Below are 27,316 nucleotides of genomic sequence, written 5' to 3'. Positions count from 1 at the left end.
GCTATGTAGGAAATGAGTTAAACTGTGAACCTAATCCCCCTTTGCTCCCTAGAACAGTTGGTACAGTGAAGGACATATTCCCCAAGTGCTAGAAAGATGTTGAAATATGCCTTTGAAGTGAATAATTTCTTGTAAAAGCTACTATGACTTAAGGGATTGATTGGAACTGGAGTGCATGGGATACCCTAAAATTGAAGGAACACAATTTAAGCCTGAGACATTGTCAGAGATATTAAACCCCTCTGAGGGTCCCAGAGAATCCTGTAGCCCACCTGACTTTCAGATAATGAAGGTCAGATTAGATAGTATTCCGTAATAAGGAGACTGAGACCCAAGGAAGTTGTTACTCACCCAAGTTTACTCAAATAAACTTCAGTCAGGACTTGAAAGGCCTTCTAACTCTAGAGTAAGTGGGCTATCTATAACCTATATCATTTGGCTTTAGCTTGAAACAACTAAATTTAGCATATGATTTAAAAGCTAATTAGGTTTATTATACTCCATGTGAATTCCTCCCAGTACTACCGTTCCCACTTTCCTCTCATGCATGAAGCCTTCTTCACTTGTTTTTTGAGGGAATGTTTCATACCATTGGCCCTGGGTGCAAAACTTGGTCATGATTGATCTATGTTTGATGTTTTACTTTAGAAGCACTGATTAAATTCACAGTATCATTCAGCGTGTCTGAGAGTTGCAAGGGCAGGTGCCCATTTTCTGTGAGTCGTAAGGTCCCCAAAGAAGCTGAGCATCCTCTTTCTAGTCTTCCCCTTCCACTGATTCCCTTTCTGCACAATGGGCTATAATCTTGAAGGTTGCATAGTCAAGGGAGGACAGGACAACGGGACTGAGACATTACCTAGGGAACCTGGCACCCATCCAGCCCACACAATGGTCCTAGGAACATTTGACACTCTTACAACACAAGGCCACAAAGCCAGAACAGAGGGGAAATAAAACCTGCTAATGCAACACTCAGGGGGAATGTAGCACATGTGTTTCCACACTTATTTATAGTAGTGTTACCTTTATTGCTAAAGATTCTTAAGATTTTACATTCATTTTTAGGGGAGAGTGGGCTAGGAGATTCCATGGGACACAATGTTTCCTCTTTTCAAACAGTGTTAATTTTGATTTATACAATGCCTATGAACTTAAATATTTGTCTTATTTCTAAATTCTAAACATATTTCTTAAATTTAAAATATTTTTCAAAATGGCTTTGTGAAAGAACAAATAGTGTAAGACAAACGACACGTGAATAAACTGAAGTAGAACAAGGCTGACCTATGGAACTTCCTATGGCCAGGCTAATAATAGAGCCTAAAAGGGGGCATACTTACTATATTAAGAAGAGGTGCTGTCAAAGGGCCATGTGGATACTGGTTACTCCTCTAAATTCTTACAGTGAGAAGAGGATGTTTGTCTTGTAGACATTCCCAAAGCACTCACAAGTTGGCACCTGCTTAAGCTGTCAAAAGCTTTTTAATGGTCTGTACTCATTAACAACCAGCACCAGAGATGCAAACCAAATTCTTTTCAAAAAACACTACAACCTCTAAAATTGTACCTGACACCATTGCCTCCTTTCATGGGCTTAGCTGAATGCTGGTTGGATGATGCAAATAGTGATACTCTGCATTCGCTTCACATGGGCTTCCAGAGCTTATCTATAAGATGTCTACTTTTGCATTTGTGCCTCTGCCAGGTGGCATATGGTGAATTACATCCTCCTTCCCCCTTGTCAGTCATCCCCCTCCTCCAATTCAGTGACTTCTTATCAGTTTGTCATGCAATTAATTTCACGCTTCTCTCTTAATCACAAGCAGGAAACATCTGTTTCAGAAGTCACATGTGACTTGATTGACATTGAGTATAGAGTACTTTTTGCATCCCTGTATCCCCTTTTACACTGTTGACAACAGAACAGAAGGTGGACGTATGGTGCAAAGCAGTGTATTTGTGATTGTAAGTTTAGAGCTCAAAGGGACCTTACTGGTCATCTTGTTCATCCTCCTTCTTTTACAGAGGAGGGCCTCTCTGAGTCCCAGAGAGATTATATTGTACCCAAACTCAGAAAATAGTAAGTGGAAAAAGTCCAATTTGAAGGTAAGTCCTCAAACTCTAAATCCAATGCCCTGTCCATCATACTAGGGATCCCCCCCAGTTTCTCCCCATTGCTTATACTGTACCCAACCGCGGGAATGAGAAATGGTTTCCTCATCTGGTTCACTCTGAGAAATAAACAGGAGCACAGATTTGGGAGAGAATCCAATTGACATTTTGTTTTATAAAGGGCCTTTCCAAAGGTAGAGAAGACTGTGATTAATGGCAAATGCTACAAGAAGCCTGGATAGGTAGGTAGGACAATGCTGGGTCAGTCAGGAAGAGCTCAAATGAGTTCCTGAATTCAAATCCAGCCTCAGACATTTAATAGCTGTGTGACTCAGCACAAATCATTTAATCCTGCTTATCTTAATTTCCTTATCTGTAAATTGAATTGGAGAATTGTAAATTAATTGGAGACGGAAATGGCAAACCATTCCAAGTATTTCTGCCGAGAAATTCCTAAATGAGGTCATGAAGAGATGGAAAATGATTAAAAAACAACACAAGCAGCCAGCACTTCTGAGAAGGGGGGGTGGGGAAGAAGGCGAGGGAGAGGGAGGGAGGGAGGGAGAGAGAGGGAGAGAGGAAAAGGAAGGGGAGAGAGAGGGAGAAAGAGGGAGGAAGAAGGGGAGGGAAAAGGAGAGGGAGAGAGGGAGGGAGAAGGGGAAGGAGAGGGGGAAAGGGGGGAGGGAGAGGAGGAAGAAAAAGGGAGAGGGAGAGGGAAAGGGGGAGAGGAGGTAAAAAAGAAAAGGGAGAAGGGGGAGAAGGGGGAGAGGGAGAGGGGGGAAAGGGAGAGAGAGAAAGAAGAAGGGGGAGAGAGAGGAAGGGGAAGGAAGGAGGAGGGAGAGGGAAAAGGAGAGAAAGAGAGGGAGAGGTAGAGAGAGGGAAAGGGGGAGAGGGGGAGGAGGAGGGGGAGAGGGGGGAAAGGGAGGGAGAGAGAGAATCTTATCTAAGGGGAAGTTCTCTGAGCTTTCTTATTTTCCCTTCAGCAACTTGAAATAAAGTTGGTATCAAGAGATACTAAAGAAGGGAAAGGGACCTGTGTGTGCCAAAGGTTTTCCCTTTTGTAGTGGCTAGAAACTGGAAATTGAATGGCTGCCCATCAATTGGAGAATGGTTGGGTAAATTGTGGTATATGAATATTATGGAATAGTATTGTTCTGTAAGAAATGACCAGCAGGATGACTACAAAGCGGTTTGGAGAGACTTCCATGAACTGATGCTAAGTGAAATGAGCAGAACCAGGAGATCATTGTACACAGCAACAACGATACTGTAGGAGGATATATTCTGATGGAAATGGATATCTTCGACAATTCCCAATTCAATTCCAATTGATCAATGATGGACAGAAGCAGCTACACCCAGAGAAGGAATCCTGGGAAATGAGTGTGAACTGTTTGCATTTTTGTTTTTCTTCCTGGGTTATTTTTACCTTCTGAATCCAATTCTTCCTGTGCATCAAGTGAACTGTTTGGTTCTGCACACATATATTGCATCTAGGACATACTAAAACATATTTAACATGTATAAGACTTCCTGCCATCTAGGGGAGAGGGTGGAGGGAGGGAAGGGAAAAGTTGGAACAGAAGTGAGTGCAAGAGATAATGTTGTAAAAAACTACCCATGCATATGTATTGTCAACAAAAAGATTATATATATATAAAGAAATAAAGTTGGTATCATCCATGTTTTCTCTGGAAGTCCAAAATGCCCAAAGCACTCACTAGCCTAGTAGGGACCTGAAGTATCTCTGGAACTCTTTCTTCCTCTCTACTTCTTTCATCATGAAGGCTCAGGGTATTGAGGAGAGAATCCCAAACCAATGGGATTTGAGATTCAAGTTACGTAACATATGACAATTCTTTCACTGAAAAACATGAGTGTCAGGATATGCTCTTCATGAATAGGTATGCTGTCATTTCAGCTAATAAATAATAACAATAACTAACATTTATATAGTGTTCATTATGTGCCAAGACTTTTATTAATAAAATAAATATCAATTTTCAACTTTTGCAAATGGGTTATTTAAATCTATTCTGAATTTGAAGAACTGGGTTTGAGTCCCAACTTTGCTACTTGTGACCTCTATGACTTGAGACAAGTTATTTCTTTGGTCCTGTTTCCTATTTGTAAAATAAAAGAATTGGATTATATAGGCTCTATCTATTCAAATGCAAAATCTATGATTGTTTGCCATATATACACTGTCAATACTGGCTGCCAACAATAAGAAGAGAGGGAGAGCTCAGTATGAATTGTTTTATGTCTGTAATATGTGTGTACATGGCTTTGAGAGATATGTTGGCAAATGTTTTAGAACTGGTTCTACAAATAATATAGCTAATATATACTTTTAAGTTTAATCTGTGTCATTAATATTTTCTTCATCACATTCTTAAGTCCAGACAATCAAGAAAACAATCAAATCTGATTTATTTTGCTTGTTTCTGAGGTATAAATTGAATAATAATTCCTTTTTAGTTTGAGTTGGTTCCATCATACTACTGAAAGATAAATAGAAAAGATTTAGTGTTACCTCTATGAATCTCTTTGCTTTTTCATTGGTGCTTTAAAACCTAATAGTGGTAAGCATTGCTGGTAGAGTTGTGAACTGATCCAGTCACTCTGGAGATCAGTTTGGAATTATGCCCAAAGGGCTGTAAAATTATGCATACCCTTTGATCCAGCAGTGTCACTCCACTAAAGGGTCTGTATTCCAAAAAGATTATAAAAGAGGGAAAAGGACATGTACAAAAATGTTTTTAGCAGCTCTTTTTGTGGTGGCAAGGAATTGGAAATCGAGGGGATGCCTGTCAATTGGGGATTGGCTAAACAAGTTATGGTATATGAATGAAGTGAAATATCATTCTATTAGAAATGATGAACAGGCAGATTTTAGAAAAGTCTGAAAAGACTTACATAATTGATGCTGAGTGAAGTGAGCAGAACCAGGACATTGTATATAGTAACAGCAAGATTATATAATGATCAACTATGATAAACTTAGCTCTTCTCAGCAATATTCCAGTAGATTTGGGATGAAAAATGCTATCTGCATCCAGAGAGAGAACTAAAAAGACTGAATGTGAATCATAGCATGCTATTTTCACCTTTTTTTTTTTTCTTTCTTGTGCTTTTTCTCTTTTGTTCTGTTTTTTCTTTCACTACATGGTAAATATGTTTAAAATTGTTGTATATATATATATATATATTCTATATGAGATTGGTTGCTATATTGGGGAGAGGAGAGGTAAGAGGAAACAAAATTGTAACTCAAAGTCTTACAAAAATGAATGTTAAAATGAGATAACTGAGGCCAGTTCCAATGATCTTGTGATGAAGAGAACCACAATCCAGAGAGAGAACTGTAGGAAACTGAGTGTGGATCACAACATAGCATTTTTATTCTTTTCGTTGTGATTTGCTTGCATTTTGTTTTCTCTCTCATTTTTTTCCTTTTTGATATGAATTTTCTTGTGCAGCATGATAATCGTATGAATATATATGCACATAATGCATTTAACATATATATAGATAATTTTATTTTATTTTTTGCTGAAGCAATTGGGGTTAAGTGACTTGCCCAGGGTCACACAGCTAGGAAGTGCTGATTGTCTGAGATCAAATTTGAATTCAGGTCCTCCCAACTTCAGGTCTGGTGCTCTATCCACTGCGCCACCTAGCTGCCCCAACATTTATATATATTTTAAAACATGTTTAACATACATTGGATTACTTGCCATCTAGGGGAGGGAGTGGGGGAGAGGGGAGGAATTTGGAACACAAGGTTCTGCAAGGGTCATTATTGAAAGATTATCCATGCATATGTTTTGAAAAGAAAAAGCTTTAATTAAAGAAACCGAAATAAGTAAAAATTTAAAAAATGAATGTTGGGAACTATCTTCATATGTAATTGGAAAAATAAAATACCATTGAAGACAAAACAAAAACAACACAAAATTAATAGTAGGCAATGAATCACATAAGTTCAATATGTAAAGGAATCTTAGTGGTCATTTAGTCCAAGCAATAGAGCAATGTGATGAGTTTGCTATCTGCGCCATGATCCAAGATGATAAAAAGCTCAGGGATACTCCAATGGAGACTTTCTTATAAACTGACATAGAATTATTTATTAATAATTACTCTTCATGTGCCCAGACATCTAATATTACTGACTGTACCATGTCTCTACATCTTTTCTATCTGAGTAGCCTGAGAGGCTTATATCAAATGCTTTGCTAAAATTGAGGCAAGCCATATCACAGAAACACAGAATCAATGAATTTCAGAAATGGAGGGACATCAAAGGCCATCCAGGCCAACTTATATCTGAAAAAACAGAAACAACAGTGACAACTCTAACACAAGACATCCAACAAGCAGTCATTCAACCTTTGTATGAAGGAAGGGAAGCTAGTGCTTCTTGAAGTAGCTCATGCCTCTTAAAGAAAATTCCAATTCTTAGGAAGTTCTTTTCTTACATCAAGCTGAAATTTGCGTCTTTTCGACTTTCATCCATTGTTCCCCCTAGTCTTTCCTTCTGAGACCAAGCAAAACAAATTTAATCTCTTTCACATGGTAGCCCTTTAAAAACTTGAACCCAGCTATCATATTTCCCATGGGTCTTCTTTCCTCAAGGTTAAATGTCCCAAGTTTCTTCAATTTTCAATAAGACATGACCTTGGGACCCTTCGCCATCCTAGTTACACTGCTCTGGACTTTATCCAGTTTACCAATGTCCTTCCTAAAAAGAAATGCCAGGAATTGAACACAATACTGCATGTGTGGTCTGACCAGAGCAGAATAAAATGTAGGACTACCTTAACCTCATATTGGGCAGCTCTGTCTCAATGCAAGGCAGTGGCTTCTTTGATTAATGGTACCACAGAGTTGACTCATAGTCAGCTAAACTTTCAGGTATTTTTTTCAGACAATTTAGTTTCTAATCACACCTCCCCTATCTTGTATTTAACAAAGTTAATTTCTTGAATGCAAATGTAAGAATTGGTAACATTTCCTCCTGTTGCATTTCCCCCTATTATTCCCCTAACTCTTCATTTATTTTCTCTTTCTGTCTAGGCGCACTATTCGATGATCTTTCTGTTGAAGTGTCCATTGATCTTTAATAAATTTAATTTAATAAATTTATTTACTAATAAGTTTATAAATGTTTAACAAAAGTATAAATATTTAAATTAATTTCAAATAAATATTTATCAATTTATTTATAAAGAAAATAAAATGCTCTCTATTATGCCTCTTTTTGTTTATTAGACTTCCCTGCAAAAATATATCTTCCAGATATATAACATTATTCTTCTTCCTTTTGATTTTCCTCCTCCATTTTTTTTTCATGAGAGATATCCTTCCAGAGCTATAGTTCCATCATAAGTTTCATCCCTCCATATCTAGGTGAAACTATGAGGTTTGATAATTTGTCTCCTTGTATTAACTTACATTGGTTGTTACTCATTATTTTGTTCATTCTTATATAGCCATCAAAAGCTTGTTTTTTGTTTTTTGTTTTTTTTAAACTGGCTCTTTTATGACATTTTGTCTCATAAAAGTTTGGGGTTTTCTACCTACATAGTAGCTATGTTTTATTGGATATAGCTTGATGGATGTAGATAAGCAATTTTCTCCCTTATCCTTCCTTTTCAGTTATTGTTTTAAATTAGATTTGTGGTCTTATTTTGCCATTATGACATAATGTCCAACTTTGATTTTCTATCCTGAACCCACAGTTATTTATCTCTGTATTTTGATACAAATTTTTATTAATAGAAGAACCAAGACTATAACCTAAATCAAATCACTTCTAGATCAATGTGCTTTTGTGTATGTGTGTGTATGTGTGTGAGCACCTGGCTTTCTACATTGACATGAATCAATATATTTAGAAAGCAAAAGAAGTGACCAACATTTGAATGTCAGAATGTATGAGTTTCTTTTCCACCATGCTGCCTTTACAGTTAAAAAAAAAAAAGTATTTTTATTTGTTTTGTTTACACTCACTCTCCCAATAATAGGATATAAAGTTCTTGAAGGCAGAAGGAATTTCATTTTAGTCTTTTTTTTTATCATCAGTGACTAGCATAGTACTTGGTATATAGTAGGCACTTAGTAAATGTTGATTCGGGGAAAAATGAACTGTTCCTTGAATTTTCCAATATACTACCTTTCTCGGCTTTATCCTAGAATTTTTGACTGACCTATTTATTAGTAAGAATGATTTACAGTACTCAGTGCTTTTTTTGACTGAATTGAATAACTGAGGGAAAAGTCTGCTTTCTTAGAATACCTCTGGGTAGTTGTGCCTAGGTCATTAGTAGGTATGACCACCCCATAAGTGACCTGCACTTACTTTGACACTGCTACCAACACCACACCTCAAGCCTGGTCTATTGTAATAGCCTGCAGGTTGGTCTCTCTGCCCTATTTCTCATTTCCTTCTATCTTCCACTTAGCTATCAAAGTAAATTTCCTAAAGTTAAGGTCTGACCATGTTGTACCCATATTCAATCAAAACCAGTGGTTCCCCATTTGTTCAGAATCAAATATGAAACTCCTTGTTTAGCTTTTAAAACCTCTATAACTTCATCCCTTCCTACTTTTCCTACCTTTATATCACTTATCCCTGTATCCCATGATCCAGTGATACTGATCTCCTTATGATTCTTCCAACCAGACATTTCATCTCCTGACTCCAGGCATTTTCATTGGAAAGCTATCCCTCCTCATCTTCATTTCTTAACTTCCATGGTTTCTTCCAAGTCTCAGTTAAAACTTCACCTTTGGCAAGAAGCCTTTTTCTATCCCCAATAATTCTGTTGCTTCCTCTCTGTTGATTTTCAATTTATCTTGTATTTATTTTATTTACATGTAATTTTATGTATTTTTCTTTCTATTAGAATGCAAGCTCCTTGAGGGCAGGAACTATTGCCCCTTTTTAAATCTCCAGAGTTTAGCACAGTACCTGACACATAGTAGGTACTCAGATAAATATTTTTTACTAAAAAAATATTTTATCAGTTTACTATCTGAAATGGAATCAGCTAACCAAAGGGACTGGCAGGAGTGGTTGGAGTATGAACCTTGATTATCAAGCAGGTCTCACTGCGAACTCTACCTCTCTCCATATCAGCTTCAGCAATCTGGTTATGCCTCATGATTATTTTAGCAATACCACTGGGCACCCAGAGTTCCTAGCTTTTCTTCAGACTAAACCACAAGAAATACTTGATGTATCCCTGGATTATTAATACCTAACTTGAGGTAAAACAAATGCTTATGTGAGATAGCTAGAATATTGCTAGAATATTTATGTTGAGTGACCAAACTACATACTTCCTGTTCAGAGTTGAGGAAAATTGTTCTTTAGTATTCCAGGAAAATGTCAAGATCACTAAGTATTGTAGCATGTCGACCTGTGCTATGTGGAACAAACTCTCTGTATGTTTCTAATAAAAATATACATCAGAGGTTGCTTCAAACCAAATGTCAAACTTAGTTAAAGGTACAAACCTCTTCAAAGTTATTGGGGATATTAACTGTAACAATAAAATGTACATCAGTGTTAGGAATTTTTTTCCTTGGGTAATAGGGCTGCTGGATTTGAAAATCTATGTGGGTGTTATTCTGAATGATGAAATTCAGGTGGCTTGGTTTGTTGAATGACCTTTTGTATTTGTAGCTATTTTAGAGTGGTTAGACAGCAGAAAAAGACTGGATTGGAATCCCCTCCCCCATCATTATTTCTTATAAAAACAGTTTCATAAATTCTTTCAAGTAAGGGAATTAGGCAGCAGACTCTGAGTTTGGTACAGGGTTATTTGGTCATTCTAATGTAGAGTCCAATAGGAAAGTACCTTTCTTTTACAAGAAAGACCTCTACTTGATATTTCTCTTCTCTACTTAAACACAAATGCAATTTTATGAATGACTACGTTGGTTGTTTTTGTTGTTTATTCTTTGTTCTGGAACAGTACAGGGAGGTAATACCACTGCAAGTGAATTGGATTTAAGAGAGGGAAGGCTATGCAAGGTCACCAGTCTCACTTTCTCCTTCAGAGCCATTTGGTCCAGCGGCCAAATATAGATCAGGATTGAACCTGAACAAAACAGGAAACTTTGGCCTTTTTAAGCACAGGTCTTTAACAGGACTCATTTTGACTAAGGTACCCTGTGGACCGTTTCCCCTCCTCCCCCATCCCCCATTCAGTTAAGGCTAGGTAAAATGAATGATTAGATATACAATAAAAGAAAAGGTTTTGATTTTTCCTGGAATTTACTATAGACCTATTTCCCCCCCCCCCCATTTTTTTTTTTTTTTGCCAAGACTGTAGCAGAACTGTAAGAAGGAATTTCAGCACTTGGGATCAATTTCATTGGAAGAAGAAGGGGCAAAGATATGACCATTCTTGGACATGTGATTGTTTGAGGTTAATCTAGAGACAAAGGTTATGGGAATGGTAGTCTGGAGCATATAACTAGGCGGTGAAGTAAATAGAGTGCTAGACCTGGAATTAGGAAGATGAGTTCAAATCCAACCTCAGGCATTTAATGACTGGGCAAGTTGTTTAACCTCAATTTACTTTACCTTCTTCATCTGTAAAAGGGGAATAATAGCACTTATCTCCCAGGTTTATTGTTAAGGTCAAATTAAATAACAACATGTCAAATTTTTTAAAGTACTATATGGATGCTGTTATTATTATTATTGATGTGCAATGATGGTAGTGAGAAAATTTGAAGTTTGTCTGTTATGGAAATGTTTGTTATACTCCAAAAGTTAAAAAGAAAATAAAAAAAGAAAGAAAATACAAGGAGGAAACAAGAAGTTTATTAACGTCTTTTGGACTGTGTCAGAAGCAGTTGATTTTAAGAAATGTGGTATCTTTGGGAGAAAACTGAATTTCACTGAGTAGCAGAAGACAGAAAGAGTAAGGGAAGGAATTATTTAGGGTTATAAACTTGAACTGGAAGATACCTTAGAATCCATAAGACTAGTATAATAATCTATACATGAAGAGATGAGGACTTCTGCATTATTTGGCAGTGTAAGAGAAGCAGGTATATACTAGAGATGTTAGCTACATGATGCAGTGGATTGAACACCAGAACTGTAGTCCCTTTCTTCAAATTTGCCCTCAGACACTTACTGGCTTTGTCATCCTGGGCAAGTCTCTTAATGTTGATCTACCTAAATTTCCTCATTTGTAAAGTAAAGATAATAATGTATTTACCTCAAAGGGTTGTTATAAACACAAAATGAGTCACTATTTGTAAAGTGTTTTGAAAACTTTAAATTGTTCTATAAATACCTTCTACTACTATTACTACCACTATTGCTATTGCTGCTATTACTACTACCATTGCTGTTGCTAATAATACTACTACTATTGCTACTACTACTACTGCTGCTACTGCTGCAATTACCACTACCAGTGATGCTGTTGCTACTGACACTATTGCTACTGTTACTACTATTACTACTACTAACTACTACTACTGCTGCTGCTGCTGCTGCTGCTACTGCTGCTGCTGCTACTGCTGCTACTACCACTACCGGTGATACTGTTGCTACCGACACTACTGCTACTGTTACTACTATTATTATTATTACTACTACTACTGCTGTTGCTACTATCACTACCAGTGATGCTGTTGCTACTGACACTACTGCTACTGTTACTACTATTATTATTATTACAACCATTGTTGCTGCTGCTACTACTACTACTATTTATGAAGGTAGAATTAGCAAAATTTTACGATGACTGAATATGAGGAGTAATGAGAAAGGGAAGAATATACCTAGGTTATGAACCTGGGTAACTGCAAAGATGATGGTGCCCTTCAAAATAATAAGGGTATCAGGAAGAAGAGAAGGTTTAGAAGGAATGGTAAAGAGCCATTTGTGGACACACTGGATTGTAAGATATCTAAGAGGCTTCCAGTTGACATATTCCATAGGCAGTTGGAGATGTGACATTGGAGGTCAGGAGAGAGGTTAGATTTGAGAATTGTGTACTTAGAGATGATCTCATGAGTATTACATAAATATTAAATGCTATAATTAAGCATATAAAAAACTCTTGTGAAATAATATTTTCACACATGAGCCTGCCAACATAGAGGATAGAATCTCATTTTAAATATCTATTGAAATTGGTGACAGAGGCCAAAAATAATAGCAAACAATTAGATGATATTTTTTCCTTTTACAGAATCATAGAATCACAGAACATGAGAATTGGGTAGGATCTTATTGGACATCTAATCCATTCTATAGTTCAGAGGAGTTTCTACCATGCACATCTGAAAAGTGGCTGTCTAGTCTCTAAGCACAGACTTCCAAGGAAGGAGAATGGTGAACCCACTACCTCTCAAGGTATTCTGCTTTCAGGCAGCTCTAATTGTTAAAATTTTTTCCTGACATTAAGCTGAAATCAACTTCTTCATAACTTTTACCCATGGTTCCTGCTGTTGAAAAAAAAGAAGGAAGAAAAATTTAACAAATAAAGGAATATGGCTTTCTGGGGTTGATTCTATATATATATATATATATATATATATATATATATATATATATTGTAGTGAATATGAAATGTGTGGTTTTTGTTTTTGTTTTTTACAACTGGTATATAATTTCCATGCTCTAGGATTATCTGTATTATAATGAGAACTCTTTAAAGTCATTTTGGAATTTCTAATGAGAAAAGATATTCCTCATTTCTGGGACCAATAGAAAGTCTAATGCTCTCATTTTGGCTAGGTTAGAGATAACAATTGCTTAATTAAACTCCTGTCTTTGAATGTTCTCTCTTGGGGGAAGTTTGCTGAATTGTGTGTATACCCACAAACACACACAATCATGGTACCCCAGAAATTATCTAGTCGAACTCATGTCTACAAAATACTCTTCTCTACAATTTTCCAACAGATATGTGGACCCCTCCACTTGTTAACTTTATGGATATCGCCACTCTTCCCAATGTGTTATGTGAACTTTTGGAAGGGTGCAAGATCTTTTGTTGCTATTTTTCTTATTATGCTACTTCATTAGATGCCTTTATTGTGATCTAATTGCATTTTTTGATGGTGTAGAAGAGTAAACACATGCTCATGAACTAAAATTTTAAGGAGTAGGGACCCACAGATTACCTTGAGCTTGGGTTGTTATCCCTTGTAGAACATGATATGCAAGTGTGAAGTGGGAGGAGTCCTAAAGAAGTGCTTCCTACTTCAAGACATTGTTCAGAGTTTTACCTCCTAAGACAATCCATTTTTTTGTATATAGTTCTAATTATTAGGCACTTTCCCTTTATATCAATCTAAACCTACTTTTCTGCTATTCTTCCTCTTCTTTCTAGCTCTTTCCTATGGGATTATAAAAGAAATCTATTATATATACATATATAAAAACATACTTTACATATACATATATATTATACACTTATGAACTTAATGTTTGCTCTAGTTATGTTTTCATTTGGGGGCTTCACATAATCATTTCTGAATGTTCTGATCTTTCTCTTCATCTTTCTTCTCTCTATCCCTTTTCTTCAGGTTGTTGAACAACCTGTGGGACAAAGTAGAAACATGGTACAAAGATTTCGTGTGAAAGATGCAAAGAATCATATTTAGACTTGATGATATAGGGAAGAAAACTTATTAATAATGAGTGATAATACTAATACTAATAATAAATAATAAAAAACTAATAATGAGGGACATTCCAGGTTGGATGGGTTCCCCCAGAAAATAGTGAGTGCATTGGCTCTCCCTGGAGGTCTTAGAGCAAAGACTGTCTGCTCCTTTATTGGTCTTGTTTGGGGCTGGGTTAGACTGTATAGCCTTTGAGGCTTCTTCCAAATGAGTTTCTGTGATTGAATAATTTCCCTTAGAAAATGATTTTAACAATCCTTCACAATATTGAAAACACTGTTAGAATTCTAAGTATGGAAGTCAAGCAGCAGTCCTGTTTCCTGTTGATTTCCTGTACTTATAGAGTAGCCTGTGTAAGTGCCTGCTTAGTGTTGTTCTACCAGCAGGAAGTTTACTGTACTGTCCTTCCAATAAAAGTTACTTTTAAAGGAAACTACCAGCATTTCTCCGCTCATCTTAGTCATCTGTGGCTGCCCTTGATGACTCCTGGGACAAACTAAATGGAATGTTGTGGTTCTTTGATGTTAGGTATTACCTAAGAATGAAAAGGTTGTCACTAACAATTAAAATGGTCTGAGAAACAACTTTATTAAGTTAAAGATAGTCAGTTTCCTTCTCAGTCACGAGGAGGTTGAGCTAGATGATCTCTTGGATTCTTTCTAGCTTTAAATCCTATGGTCCTATGACATAAAGCTTAGTAAACCATAATAAGGGACGATATGTGTGTGTGTGTGTGTGTGTGTGTACATGTGTTTACACAGACAGCAAAAATTCTTTAGGCAGCTGTATTGGGTAGGTACTGAGTTATATAACCATTCACTTGTCACCTGAAGACTTATTTTCTTTCTTCCCTTTGATAGGGAAAATCTAGTGAAAAATCCTTGCTACATTTTCTAAAGATTAGTTATGTTTAGAAATGTTGACCTCATTGATCTTATATTTTGTTTCATGGATGGTGATGTATTTATTTCCGGCAGAATATAAGCTCCTTGAAGTTAGGAATAAATTTGTTTTTAACTTTAAACCCCCAACATCTAATATAATGCCTGGCAAATGCTAAGTGCTTAACAAATGCTTGTAGAATTGGTTTGAATATATCTGACCAAGTTAATAGGCCTTTCTATTACCAAAAATAGTATCTGGAGAGGGCTATTTTTTTCTCCTCTCCTTAAATCCCATTCAATTAACTTGATCTTTTAGTTATAATGCAATGAAGGTTTCAGAAAAATAATTTTTAAATGATCAGGCTGGGCATATCAATATTTATTGAAATACTGAAAAAAAAATTCCATTGGTGTTGAGAAACTTCTGGCAAAGAACGGACATGACAATATGTATTTCACTGACACAGTAAGAGAACTGCAACAAGTAACTAACTGCACACTCTATCCAAGGCAGCTGCAGAACATCTGTAATACAAATATTCAGACATTACAGATTGTCTGTTTACAAACATAGAACAACTATTGTAAACCAGCCAAAGCCCAAACCTTTTCATTTTAGTCTGCTTTTACTAATATGTCCTGTAATTGATAAGGCAGTCATTAAGTAAATGTCTGGTTACAAAGTGGTTAACAATTAACATTAGAGAAATTGGGTTCACAAACTTTGGCAAGCTGGAGGGATTCTTAGAACCACAGACACTGGCAAATATACGTTCTAGTTTATCCGCTTCTGAACTTTCTGTTTCCATCAGGGTGGATGCAAAATTTGACTTGCACTTGGTTTTTTTTTTTTTTTTTTTTTTTTTAGAAACCCTTTTGTCACATTCTTCTCTAGTGAGATTGTAGCTCTCTATATAGTTAATAACACATTTATATTTGACATTTTTAAAGGTTTTAATATTCATTGAGGAGCATTGAATTAGAAAAAATAAAATTTACAGAATGTGATGCATTTGTTTGAAATGTTAAAAAAACAACAACAACCAACTCAAAACAGAAACAGTCCACAAATCCTCACCCATGTTGTACATATATGACTGGACCCGCTTTTACAGCTCACTGGTAAAACAATTGGTCTCCATATGTGACTGGGTCAACTTGATATAATTGGAAAAAATTCATATTTCATATGTTGGATATGCCATTCTGCTGAGCTATTTTTCTGGGGTCCTTTGAACTTTTTAGATTAGAATGAGCAGTTGGAATTGGCAGTAAACATATAGCAAGGAATCACAGATGCTAAACTTTGCTAAGTTTGTACCCTACTCACGGACAAAATATTTGAGCTGAATCATGAAGGTGATGAAATGGACAGCTTTGAATGACCAGAGAAGCATGGACTGATGTCTTTGGTATACAATGTACAATGCTTGGAAAGGAATTTAAGGTGAAGAGCCCACCTCTCTAAGTTAAGATCACTTGAAACAGAGGACACTACAAGTCATAAAATTTACAACAGATTTTAAATAAACTACCTTGAGGAATATAAAGATTTACAGGCATTGAGTCAAGTGACTGATTTTCATTCATTAAGACTCTTGTATGTCCCTGAACTATATATTCTACTAACTTGAAGACATGCTACAGTAAACACATATATTTGGCTTCTTCATTCTTGGCTATATCTTATACAAAGGGGAAACTAAGGAACAATAAATTAGCATCATAATTGTCTACATTTGAAACTATGATATACAATATAAATAAACTATTTAAAAGCCAGCAATATTTATGAAAAAAAATTAAGGGAGTAGGAGATTTCTTTTTTTCTTTTTCTTTTCTTTTCTTTCTTTCTTTCATTTTTTCTTTCTTTCTTTCTTTTTTTTTTTTTTTACAGTTTCAGCAAGTGATTGTGCAGCCAATAATCTTTAAAAAATTAGAGATTAAATGAGATTCCCTTTTGATTTTAGTGTCTCACGACATACAGTAATTAAGAACTGGTAAAAAGTAATTACCAATCAGAAAGCGACATCAAGGAAATGACTGCATTTGTGATGTGTGGTATCACAGTTCCCCCCCCACAGGACCTAAAGAATGTAAACACTAGGTTTTCTTTGAATGCAAAAGTAGTAATACTTTATTTTAAACATTTCTTGATCCACACCTGCACAGTTAACTCTTGGGATAGTGAAATAAGGCAAGACTTTCATAACTGTGACTTTACATGTCATAATACTGATATCTTCACTTGGAAAGAGATTGTAATTGTCTTTCACCAATATTTGTTCTGCAGCAGACTTTGGTCTACATAGGAACGGCAGTATCACTCTTCTTTCTGTCCTCTTTGTCAAACTTTTAGTCTAGTCTTCTCCTCTTTCACCCCCGTCCCCAACACATATTAAAAACAAGTCCCTTCTTTCCAACCTTTTGGTAATGTTCAATACCTATGAGACTAGATAATTTGATTTCCATTGGCTTTGCTAATTAGCTTGAACAACACAGATAGGCTCTTTGAAACCCAAGCACAGAGTTTTATTTTTAAATATTTTTAAATGAACTACAAACATGATGGTGAAAAGACTGATATGCTCTAACAAGCCATTTGGCACAAAAACTTTATGGATATCAGCACATGGTGATGTCCAGATGCCGCATCACCACTACAGCAGCAGAAATAGGTCTCCATAAAGCCTTAGCTTTGGAGCAGTTGAAAAGCATGTGAAAGCATGTTTTTCCTGTATCATAATGACATAGACCAGAAGAGGGATACTGCCTCCATATTTTTTAACAACATGAACACGTGACAAAACAAACTTCAGAACATATTAAAAATAGCAAGCTAACTTATTCCTAGACTGTTCGTACTAGCGGTTTTGCAGGCCTGACATGCAGGCTTTTTATGATTTGGTGGCGTGGCTGTTGTGTTTGTGGCCTTCCATAGAACTTTGCTTTCTTTCTTCTTTTAAACAGGTTTCTGCATAGAGAACACATCCATGATCACAGAAGAGAGTAAATGTTGAGTCCTTGGAAGGATAATGCAAAGGATGCTGCCAGAAGGCACAGCTTACATCCTTTAGAATCATTTTTATTCCAGCTATCTGGTGAAGGAATTCAGTGCACGCAAATCCCCTCCCCATTATAATAGCTTAATAACACAGGTCAATTTGTTCCTAAATTTCTTCATTTAGTGGAGATCAGTTTAAATATACAAGAATTGTTTTGTCCTTTTCCATCTGACATGACGATGGTGTCCACCTGCAAAGTTCATTACGTTTCATTGTAGTGTCCTATATTCCTTTGGGGATGTGTAGCATTTGATTCACAGTTTGCAATACAAATACCCTGATACATCACTTTTTTACTATTAAGTATTTGATTATTATACCATTTTTCAGTGTCTGAAAACCAAGTTTTTAATTAATGTTGCTTGGAGCAGTTCAGAGTATTTCTTTCCTTTTTTTTTTCAGCTTTTATTTGAAAGCAGAAATAAGCTCTTGGGGGTGGGGAGAATTTATGCTCTCTTTGCATGCAGCATCTCAATGAGGAGGTTATTACATGGCACATCCCCATTTAGGTGTTTGTAGTAGAGGTATTCTTCAGCCTGCATGCTGATGGCCCGGATCTCTGGTAGCCGGAGGAGAAGCTGCCCAAATTTGTCTGTCTGTTGTGGGTAGTTGCACATTGTGTAGTCCAGCAATGCAGCATTCACTTGTTCTTGAACCCCTTCCACCAGCTGGAAGTTCTCAAGGTTTTTGACATCTGGATAAAAAAAAAAAAAAGAAGTCACACCATTTCAATTGCATTTTAATTCCTGTTTACCAAAGCCTTGTGTTCGATTAATGGGAGTATTTTTCTCCTGACATAAAGCATACTTTACATGCTGCTGAATATTCAGTAAATCCCACTCACCAGGCTTCTTGGGGGGAAAAAAGGATCACAAAAGAAGTGGAGCAGAGTATCTTGTTGAAATTCTGCATATACCTCAAATCAATTAGACACCAATGGATTTTGAGCAAGGTCAACTCTTTTCATATCTTACAAAAGGGAAAGGTTTGTGGATTCCTAAAGTAGAGGGACCATAATATATTGCCAGCAAATGAGTCCCCAGAGAAAGACCCATCTTAACCCAGTATATTACACAATTCATATAATTCTGTATTAATTTTTCTGACCCAAGGTGAAATCTGTGTCCAGGGTATGATGTAGTTAATTCTAATAAAAAGTGACAGGGTTCTTGTTTCTGTTTGACATTTTCTAAATGATTCTGAAAGCCTTTGACTTGTCTAACCCATGCTAATGAACCATCTGGTACACTCCAGTGACTGCCAACATAATCTTCCATACGAGAAACTCTCTAAAATATATATCTTGGTGACTAATGATCTTTGCAAAATGAAAGCCTTGTCCTTTTGGCAAAATAACGGGACAGGACAGTGCCCTTTAACCTGATGCTGGCTTCTCCATTTCTCTTTAGCACCTTAGCATTCATGTAGGAACCTGGATCCTGGAAGTTCAATTTGCCTTAATTCAAGTGGCCATCTATAGTTGTTTTAGGGCATCTCTGCCTTAGGGGAACACTATAAATATTGAAATAAGAGACAGAATGCGGAATAGCTTATTGAAAACTTCTTTGATGAAACAATACTTCTGTTGTTTATTTATGCAAACAGCACCCCCTGCATCTAGTGTGTACATAATATGCAGATAGATGTATGGTTACACATACATACAAATACAAATACACCCAAAAATGGGAAAAGAAAGCAGATGCAGGCCATCTCTCCTTCTAACTACACAAAAATAAATAGGAAAGGGTTAGGGCTTTCTGATCCTGAGGCAAGATCAGTGGGGCTCTTGTTGAAAGCTGAAATGTCCAAAATCCAATCAACTCTGTTAATGGTTGTCAAAGGAACTATTACTCTCTCACACATGATTTTGCATTTTATACCATTAAATTCATGTCTCTTGGGTATATATGTACATTTAATTTTTTTCTGTATCCATATACAACAGGGTTGGTTTACAGTTGCTGGAGAAATGTGTCCAGAATGATTTGGTTGTTTACATTTTTAGCTGTAATTTTGCATTAATGTATCCTCCATCCCCCTTCTTCAACTCTCCACCCCAAATTAGAACCAGTGAGGGAATTGAATATTAAGGTAAATAAACATATGTAATATGAGATGCAAAGCTGATGTTTATTTCAAAGTTGGGATGATAAAATCAAATATGTTTGTCTAAGTGGATTAATGAAATCCTCAAATAATCACTGAGGCAAACAAAGTCCACTATTGGGAGAGTTGCACCTCAGTATGGTATTTAAATTCAACAGACAAGTATCAGAGTGCATTGTCAGGATAAAACCACTGTATTAAATGATCAGATAAGATATGTAAGCCTTCCAAGCCTTAAAGTCTGCCATAAATGTTTTTACTACTCATCCTATTTTTAGTTTAATCAGTATAAAAGTCACTCCTCATTCTGGAATGCAGTCCTTTAGAAGTACAGATATAAAACGATATTTATAATTCTTCAAAATTCCAGGGAACCTAAAGAATTCTCACACCTACATGCCTTACCATAAACAAACGACATCATTATACTCAGCTAACTCTAACAGATTAAAAAATAAAAGATGTTTTTGAGATTCAAATGTCTTTCTGACTGTGAATGATTCCCTATACCACTCCTTTTCTTTCAATTAAATAGTCTCTTCCTGGTTATGTATGAATCCTCAGTTCAACACATACAAAATTTGTGTATGGTTTTTAAAGACATATTTCATTCTTCATTAATTGCAAAATGAAGCCTCTCATGCATTCTAGAATTAATCATTTTGCATTCTGTTCCTCTGTGTAGGAAAGGTTGTAAAGATTTAATTTTTCTAAGTGTGTTTTCAAAGACACAACAAAGTTATACCTGACTAGGTACTATCAAATGTAAGTGATAAAGAAAAAAAAAAAACTATCTTGTGAGAAAGTGCACTGCTATCTTAGAATAATTTAAAAACTCTAAACTGACTTGCCTTGAGCTCTTGACACTAATATTATAAACAGGTTCTATAAAGCTTATAATGTCTGGTTTTTGCTGATATTTGATATAGGACAGTCACATGACATGACAAAAGAGAGGGTAAATGTGATTTTAAAATTTCCTTCAGAAATTCCGATTTCCTTCTCAGTAAAATCCTTCCCTCTAATCTTCACTCATCTTACAGGAGACAGAATTTGACAATTTTCACCAACTGTCTGTGGGAGAATTTAAAAGAAAACAAGTAATATCAAATGCTACAGTGACTTTGAAATGAGTTACTTTTAATGATAAAGTGAAATAATGATTTATGTTACAAAGAAAGAAATTCTCACAGGCAAGACAAAATGAACAATAGTCAAACAGGGTGTAGGAATTTGTCCAGTGGAACATGGGAGATAAATGAAATAGTGGCCTGTTTAAAAGTGAGCATTTGAAACATATTTTCTTTGATAAATGTAACTCTGAGAATCAGCTTGTATTTGGGGGAGGGAGGGATTCATGCCAAACTTAAATTCACACAAAAGAAAACAAAAGAATCTCATTGGTAAATAATCCGTAGGTGACTTTTTTTAAAAAAAATTTACTAATAACCATTTGAAAAACCTTTTATTTAAATTTTTGTTTGAATAATGACTGACAAGCTGATTAGGGCTGGTAATTTTACTTCCAAAGCCTGAGAAAGAATTCAATTTCTCCTTCTTTTGCAATTAATGAGCACTTATTAAGTATTTAATATTTGTCAGATACTATATTTTCATATCATTACTTGAAAAGAAACATGTAATTTCTGTTCACTGAAGTCAAATTCTTTCAATTTCCACTGGAATCCTTTTGACCTGAGCTTATGCAACTGTATGCTTCACTCTCAAGCAGTTGCCATGGCTTTTTCTATTACCCATAATAGGAATCATGGAGCTAATTGTACCATACTGGCATGTTGACTGAATGTACTCTTTGATTGTTTTTTTCTATGTCTCCATAGGCAAAGGGAGGTGGGATTTGAGGCATCCATCCAAAAATTCCAGCAATCAGGGAAAAGAGAAAAAATACAACTTGATCTTGATTCTCGAGATTATTTGATTATCCCCTTCTCTCCTTAACTTTGGATGGAAATAAGCACATGCTACATTCAATTAAATGTCTGGAATGTTTCTCAGATCCTTTGAGAAGAGGAGAGATAAGTGACTCTTACTATCTTGTAAAAATAAGATATAAAAATTTTTCAATTAGGGCTTTTATGAAAATGTATATTTTATATTTTTATTATTTTTATATTTTATATACCAGATCTATTCCTGAAAAGTTGGTTATAAATCAAAATCTTATAAATCAAATAAGACAAACTGCTATGAGGAAATCTGCTTTACTGATATCCTCCTTCAAGGCCTCATTCTGGGTTGGAGGCAGCTCTGAGTTCTCAGGAAGGAAGCCATCAGAATATAAACTTCTATTAATCAATCAATCAATCAATCAATCAATTGTTATGTCTAATTCTGGGAGCCTGAGACACAAAAACAAAAATCTAACAGTTCTTGCCCTGGAGGAACTCACATTGAATAAAGGGAAATAACACATATCACAAACAAAATAAATACAACTAGGTCCTGATTAGTGATAACAACCAATCATTCTGAAGCTGCAGCATGATATAGTTTCATTATTTACCATAATTATTAATTATCAAAAATATTTATCATATTTTACATTGTTACTTCAAATACCATGAATTTGCATATGTCATACCATTTCATAGGATTCATTATTCTCATTAATCAGTCTTGGCTGTATATAGAACGGGGCTATTTCTACGAGTGGGCATTAACAGTACCAGACAGGAAAAGCCTCAAGTAGGATGTGGCAGTTGAATTAAATTCTGAAGGAAATTAGGGAATAATTTCAAGAAGTGGAGATGAGAAGGAAGAACAGTATATGCTAGATTTGGAGATGGATGATGGAATGCTATGATATGTGAGGAACAAGCAAGAAAGCCATTTAGGCTCAATGTGAAGGATATCTTAAGGAAGGGCAAAATAAAGTAAGGGCAACTAGGTGGTACAGTGGATAGAGTGATGGAGTCTGAAGTAAGGAAAACATCTTCCTGGGTACAGATTTGACCTTAAATAACAGCTGTGTGATATTTGGCAAGCCACTTAACCCTGTTTGCCTCAGTTTCCTCATTTGTAAAATAAACCAGAGAAGGAAATGGCAAATCACGCTAGTATCTTTGCTAAGAACACCTTGAATGGGGTCAGAAAGTGTCAAACAGGACTGGAAAAAAACCCAGAAAATGTATTATAAAGTTGCAAAGGAAAATTGGAGCCAATGATAAAAAAAAAAAACAAAAAAAAACCAAACTCTCAATGCCAAATAGAGGCATTTATCTTTGATTCATAGGGAGCCGTTATAGTTTATTGAGCAGGGAAACAACATGGAAGAACTTTGAATGGTGAACTGCATATTCATTACCCCAATTTTGTTGTTTGTTGTTTCACTTGGGTCTGATTCTTTGTGACCCAATGTGGAGTTTCTTGGCAGACATAATGGAGTGATTTACCATTTCCTTTTCCAGCTCATTTTACAGATGAGGAAACTGAGGCAAATAGAGTAAGTGACTTGTCCAGAGTCACCCAGTTAGTAACTGTCTGAAATCAGATTTAGTCTCAGATCTTTGTGACTACTCCATTCACTGTGCCACCGAGTTGCCTGTGCTCCAATTACTCCAGCTAAAAATTGGAGACTCTCTAGCAGATTGACTATAGTGTGGTTAATTTTTTGGCTATGGCAACTCTAAAAGGTAATCTAGTAGTAAGCAGAATGGCTGTGATTTGTGTTGATGGAAGTTGTCCCCATACTAACAAAAGAACAAGCCATGGAAAGTTTGAGGAAAGGGACTACTGTTAGTCAAAGGAATCCCCAGAGAAAATACTTTTGTATAATGAATCACCCTTGTTTACCTGTTTCAAACAAGTGACTTTTTTTGCACATCAGTTTTGTATAAAGTGTCACACACTGACTTGTATGCTGACAATTTCAAGTGGCTTCAAAATCACCATGAAATCACCCAATTCAGATTTTTCAGATGAGTCAGTATAGAAGGGCAACTTAAACTGGAAAGCTCATGACTTTAAACTTGTGTCTAGATCAGTGATTTTCAAATTTTTGTTCTCAGTATTCTTATACTATTGAAAATTATTGAAGATCTATCCAAAGAATTTTTGTTTATGTGAATTATATTTGTAGGTATTTGCTTTAGTAGAAATAAAAAAAACTAATTTTTAATTTGTAGACTCTCTGAAAGGGTTTCAGAGGATTTTCTGGATCATGCTTTGAGAACCACTGCTCTACATGGCATCTAAAACCCTAAAAACACCAGGAGAAAAGTGCTGACCCACAGCTAGCATCTCTAGTGAGGTGATTTCCAATTTATTTTGTTTTGTTTTGTTTTGAAGCTGGAAACTTCACTTGTTCCCTAGAATCTAACAACTCTTTAAGCCTGCATGCTGTTTCTTGTTATAGTCATGCTATTATTATCAACATATAAAACCCAATAATGTTGTGCTTACATAATGTTTGCAAAGTACTATATATATATATATATATATAAATAAAATCTCATTTATAATTTACAATAACCATGTAAAGATTGGTGCTATTTTATCCTCATTTAACAAAAAGGAAACTGAGGTGGAGAGAGATTAGATAATTTGCTCATGATTATATCAGTGAGTTATTTGAGGCAGGATTTCAATCTAGATCTTTCTTCTCCATGTCCAGCATTCTATGCACATAACTACTAACACAACTTGATTGGGTGTACCCCCTTTCTTAGCAGCTGAAAATGTTAATGATTTCCTTTAAATTGTCCATATTCCAAATCAAGTCCCTGTGGCATTAACCTTTTAATGGTTTCTTGAGAACCATAACTAATCTAGAAAAGGATTCCAACAGAAGGAGAAATTCTCGAAGGAACTGACAATGAATTGTTTGAGAAAACAAAAGCATAAATTCTGGAAAAATAATTACATAGTGGTGGATTCCTTAAAAAAATAAATTTAAGCACTGATGAACACTCAGTGTATAATTTCTATTTGGTGCTGTGGTGTATCCCATCTGGCTTGGGGAATGAGACTCCAGATCATGAGAAGCAGTGATTTATTGATTTTTACAGGACCCAAATCCTCCCAAGCCTGCATGGAGGGGTTTTTTCCTCTCCAGCATCACAAAGTCTCTTGCACTTGGGGTTTTGCACATTCCTTTGAATTTTATGTATGCTCTATTTATTACAAATTGAAAGCATAGATTGTTGAACTATACCATTGCACATTCAGAATTATAAAGGTTAGAAATTGTCCATAAGTAGAAATAGGCACCCACACACTAATCTCTACAACCTTTAAATTTTGATGACTAGAAAGAGCACTTTGTGTTGCTACTCTAGGTAACAATTCCTTATCATCTATTCTACTTTATTCACTCAGGGACTAATTACCAACTTTTTACATGAAACAGTCTTACTATGAGCTCACAGTGGGACACGCAGATTTTTCCATCCTTATTGGAGAGTAAACCCTTAGGTCTTCTTGAATATATTACATGTTTTACAAGGCATTGCACTAGCTCTTCTGTCATGCATGGAATTTATGTTCTCTCTGAAGATGAAGACACTTTTTTTTGGCTCCGGAGGGGTCAGTAGCAGCATTTTTCTTGCTGGCATGGCCTGTAAATATTCCCATTCAATGCTCTTTTTTTTCAGGGTTGGAACCTCCATGTTGAAACAAGGGTCTTTAGCTGGGAACTTCTGAGAGTTAGCTAAAAAAGATAGATGTGTGTGTGTGTATGTGTGTTTGCATATACATATATGTATACCCATATATGCAAATACATAAATTTTCCAAAAATGAAATATCTTGATGTTTCCATTTAAAGAGAATTGTAAAATTCAAAGAATTACAAAATATCACACTTCAAAGAAACTTTCAGAGGCAATCTTATTCAAATTTTATGTGAACCGAAATCTCCTCTACATTGCTTTTATAAGTAGTCAATCTCCATTTTGAAGACTTCTAGTTAAGAGGAATCCATTACCTCCCAAGGCAGCCCATTACTTTTGGATACCTCTAATAGGACTTTCACCTTGACATTGAGAAGAAATCTATCTCTCTGCAACCACTGCTCCTTGTTTTACCACACAGATGGAGTCAAGCAAAAGAAGCTTAATCTCTTTTTCTCTTGACAGCCCTTGAGATCTTTGAAGATAGCTATTATATTCTCCTCTAGTCTTCTCTCATCCTGATGAAACCTCATCAATTCATTATCACTATCCTGCTCACTTTCCTCTGGGGATTCTAGTTTTTCAGCTTTTTAATATTCCTCAAATGGAGAGGTCAGAAATGGATATAATATCCCAGGTGTGGTCTAACCAGGGTAGAGTATGATAGGACTAGTCAACAAGCATTTATTAAGAATCTTGCTCATGTAAGGCATGGGCTAAATGTTGGGGATACAAAGAAAGGCAAACAGACCCTGCTCTCAAGGAATTCAGAGCCTAGTATAGAGGACAATATATGCTAGCAACTATATACAAATGAGATAGACATAGGATAAATTAGAGCTCATTCAGAAAACAACAACAACAACAACAACACTAGAATTAAAGACCTCTCTCACCCTGGATATTACATTTCTATGAGCACAGCCCAAGGTTGTGTTGAAGATAAGTTTTATAATATATAAAGACAGTGAAGCTTTTATTCTCTGTGAGACTTTCAGAAGAATAAAATATGACAAACAGTAATTTGCCCCCAGAGAAGGCTCACTGATTTGACAACTTCTGAAATAGGAAAGAAATACCATGGCATTGTTATAAGGACTGGGATGCTAATGTTAAAAGCTGGTTGTTCTGAATAAATTATATAAATACTTTTCAGGGAAGTAATTTTCCTTTTTTTAAGTGTGTGTGTGTGTGTGTGTGTGTGTGTGTGTGTGTCTGTGTCTGTGTGTAGGTATGCTGAATAATGCTAGTTCTATAATATTGAAATGTTCTGTTCTCTCTTCTTTTGGGGGGTGGGTGGGTGGGTGAAGTATTGAATTGTGATTTCATTGGTATAGGGAACTCCTACCATGGAAGTTTATTTATATCTCTACCAGTGCTGATTTTGGAAATGTAAATGTAACATCACTTTAGTTGCCTGAGGCTGCTAATAGGTTAGATGATTTGGCCAAGATCACTCATTGAGTAAGTGATACAATGGATAGAACACTGGGTTTGGAATTAGAAACATTTCTCTTCCTTAGTTCCAATGTGGCTTTAGAGACTTACTAGCTGTGTGACTCTGAACAAGTCATTTTACCTTGTTTTTCCTCATCTGTAAAATGAACAAGAGAAAGAAATGGCAAACCACTTCAGTACCTTTGCCAAGAAAACCCCAAATGGGGTCACAAAGAATTGGATGTAGCTGAAACAATTTAACACCATCACCACCACAATGAATATGTGCCTAAGACAGGACTTGAATCCAGGTTTTCCTGAGTTCAAGGTTATCTCTCCATTTACTACACTGTCTTTCCTTTGCTATATATATATGCTATATATATATATATATATATGGAATAAG

General features: G+C 35.8%; 1 protein-coding gene across 4 annotated transcripts in view; it reads right to left on the bottom strand.

Moving 5' to 3' along the window:
* Positions 1 to 15,506: 15,506 nt before the first annotated feature.
* The window catches only part of NR5A2 (nuclear receptor subfamily 5 group A member 2), a 176,065-nt gene continuing 164,255 nt past the window's right edge, over positions 15,507 to 27,316 (bottom strand). For all 4 annotated transcript variants that reach the window (XM_003767555.4, XM_023501855.2, XM_023501856.2 and 1 more), the window contains one exon: positions 15,507 to 18,428. In XM_003767555.4, the coding sequence (XP_003767603.2) occupies positions 18,181 to 18,428 (248 nt within the window). In that variant the 3' untranslated portion in view covers positions 15,507 to 18,180. The remainder of the gene's footprint in view (positions 18,429 to 27,316) is intronic.

This window comes from Sarcophilus harrisii, chromosome 4, assembly GCF_902635505.1.
Source record: "Sarcophilus harrisii chromosome 4, mSarHar1.11, whole genome shotgun sequence".
Classification (NCBI taxonomy): domain Eukaryota; kingdom Metazoa; phylum Chordata; class Mammalia; order Dasyuromorphia; family Dasyuridae; genus Sarcophilus; species Sarcophilus harrisii.
The sequence above is the reverse complement of the archived record's forward strand: the minus strand, read 5'-3'. Positions and strand labels throughout refer to the sequence as shown.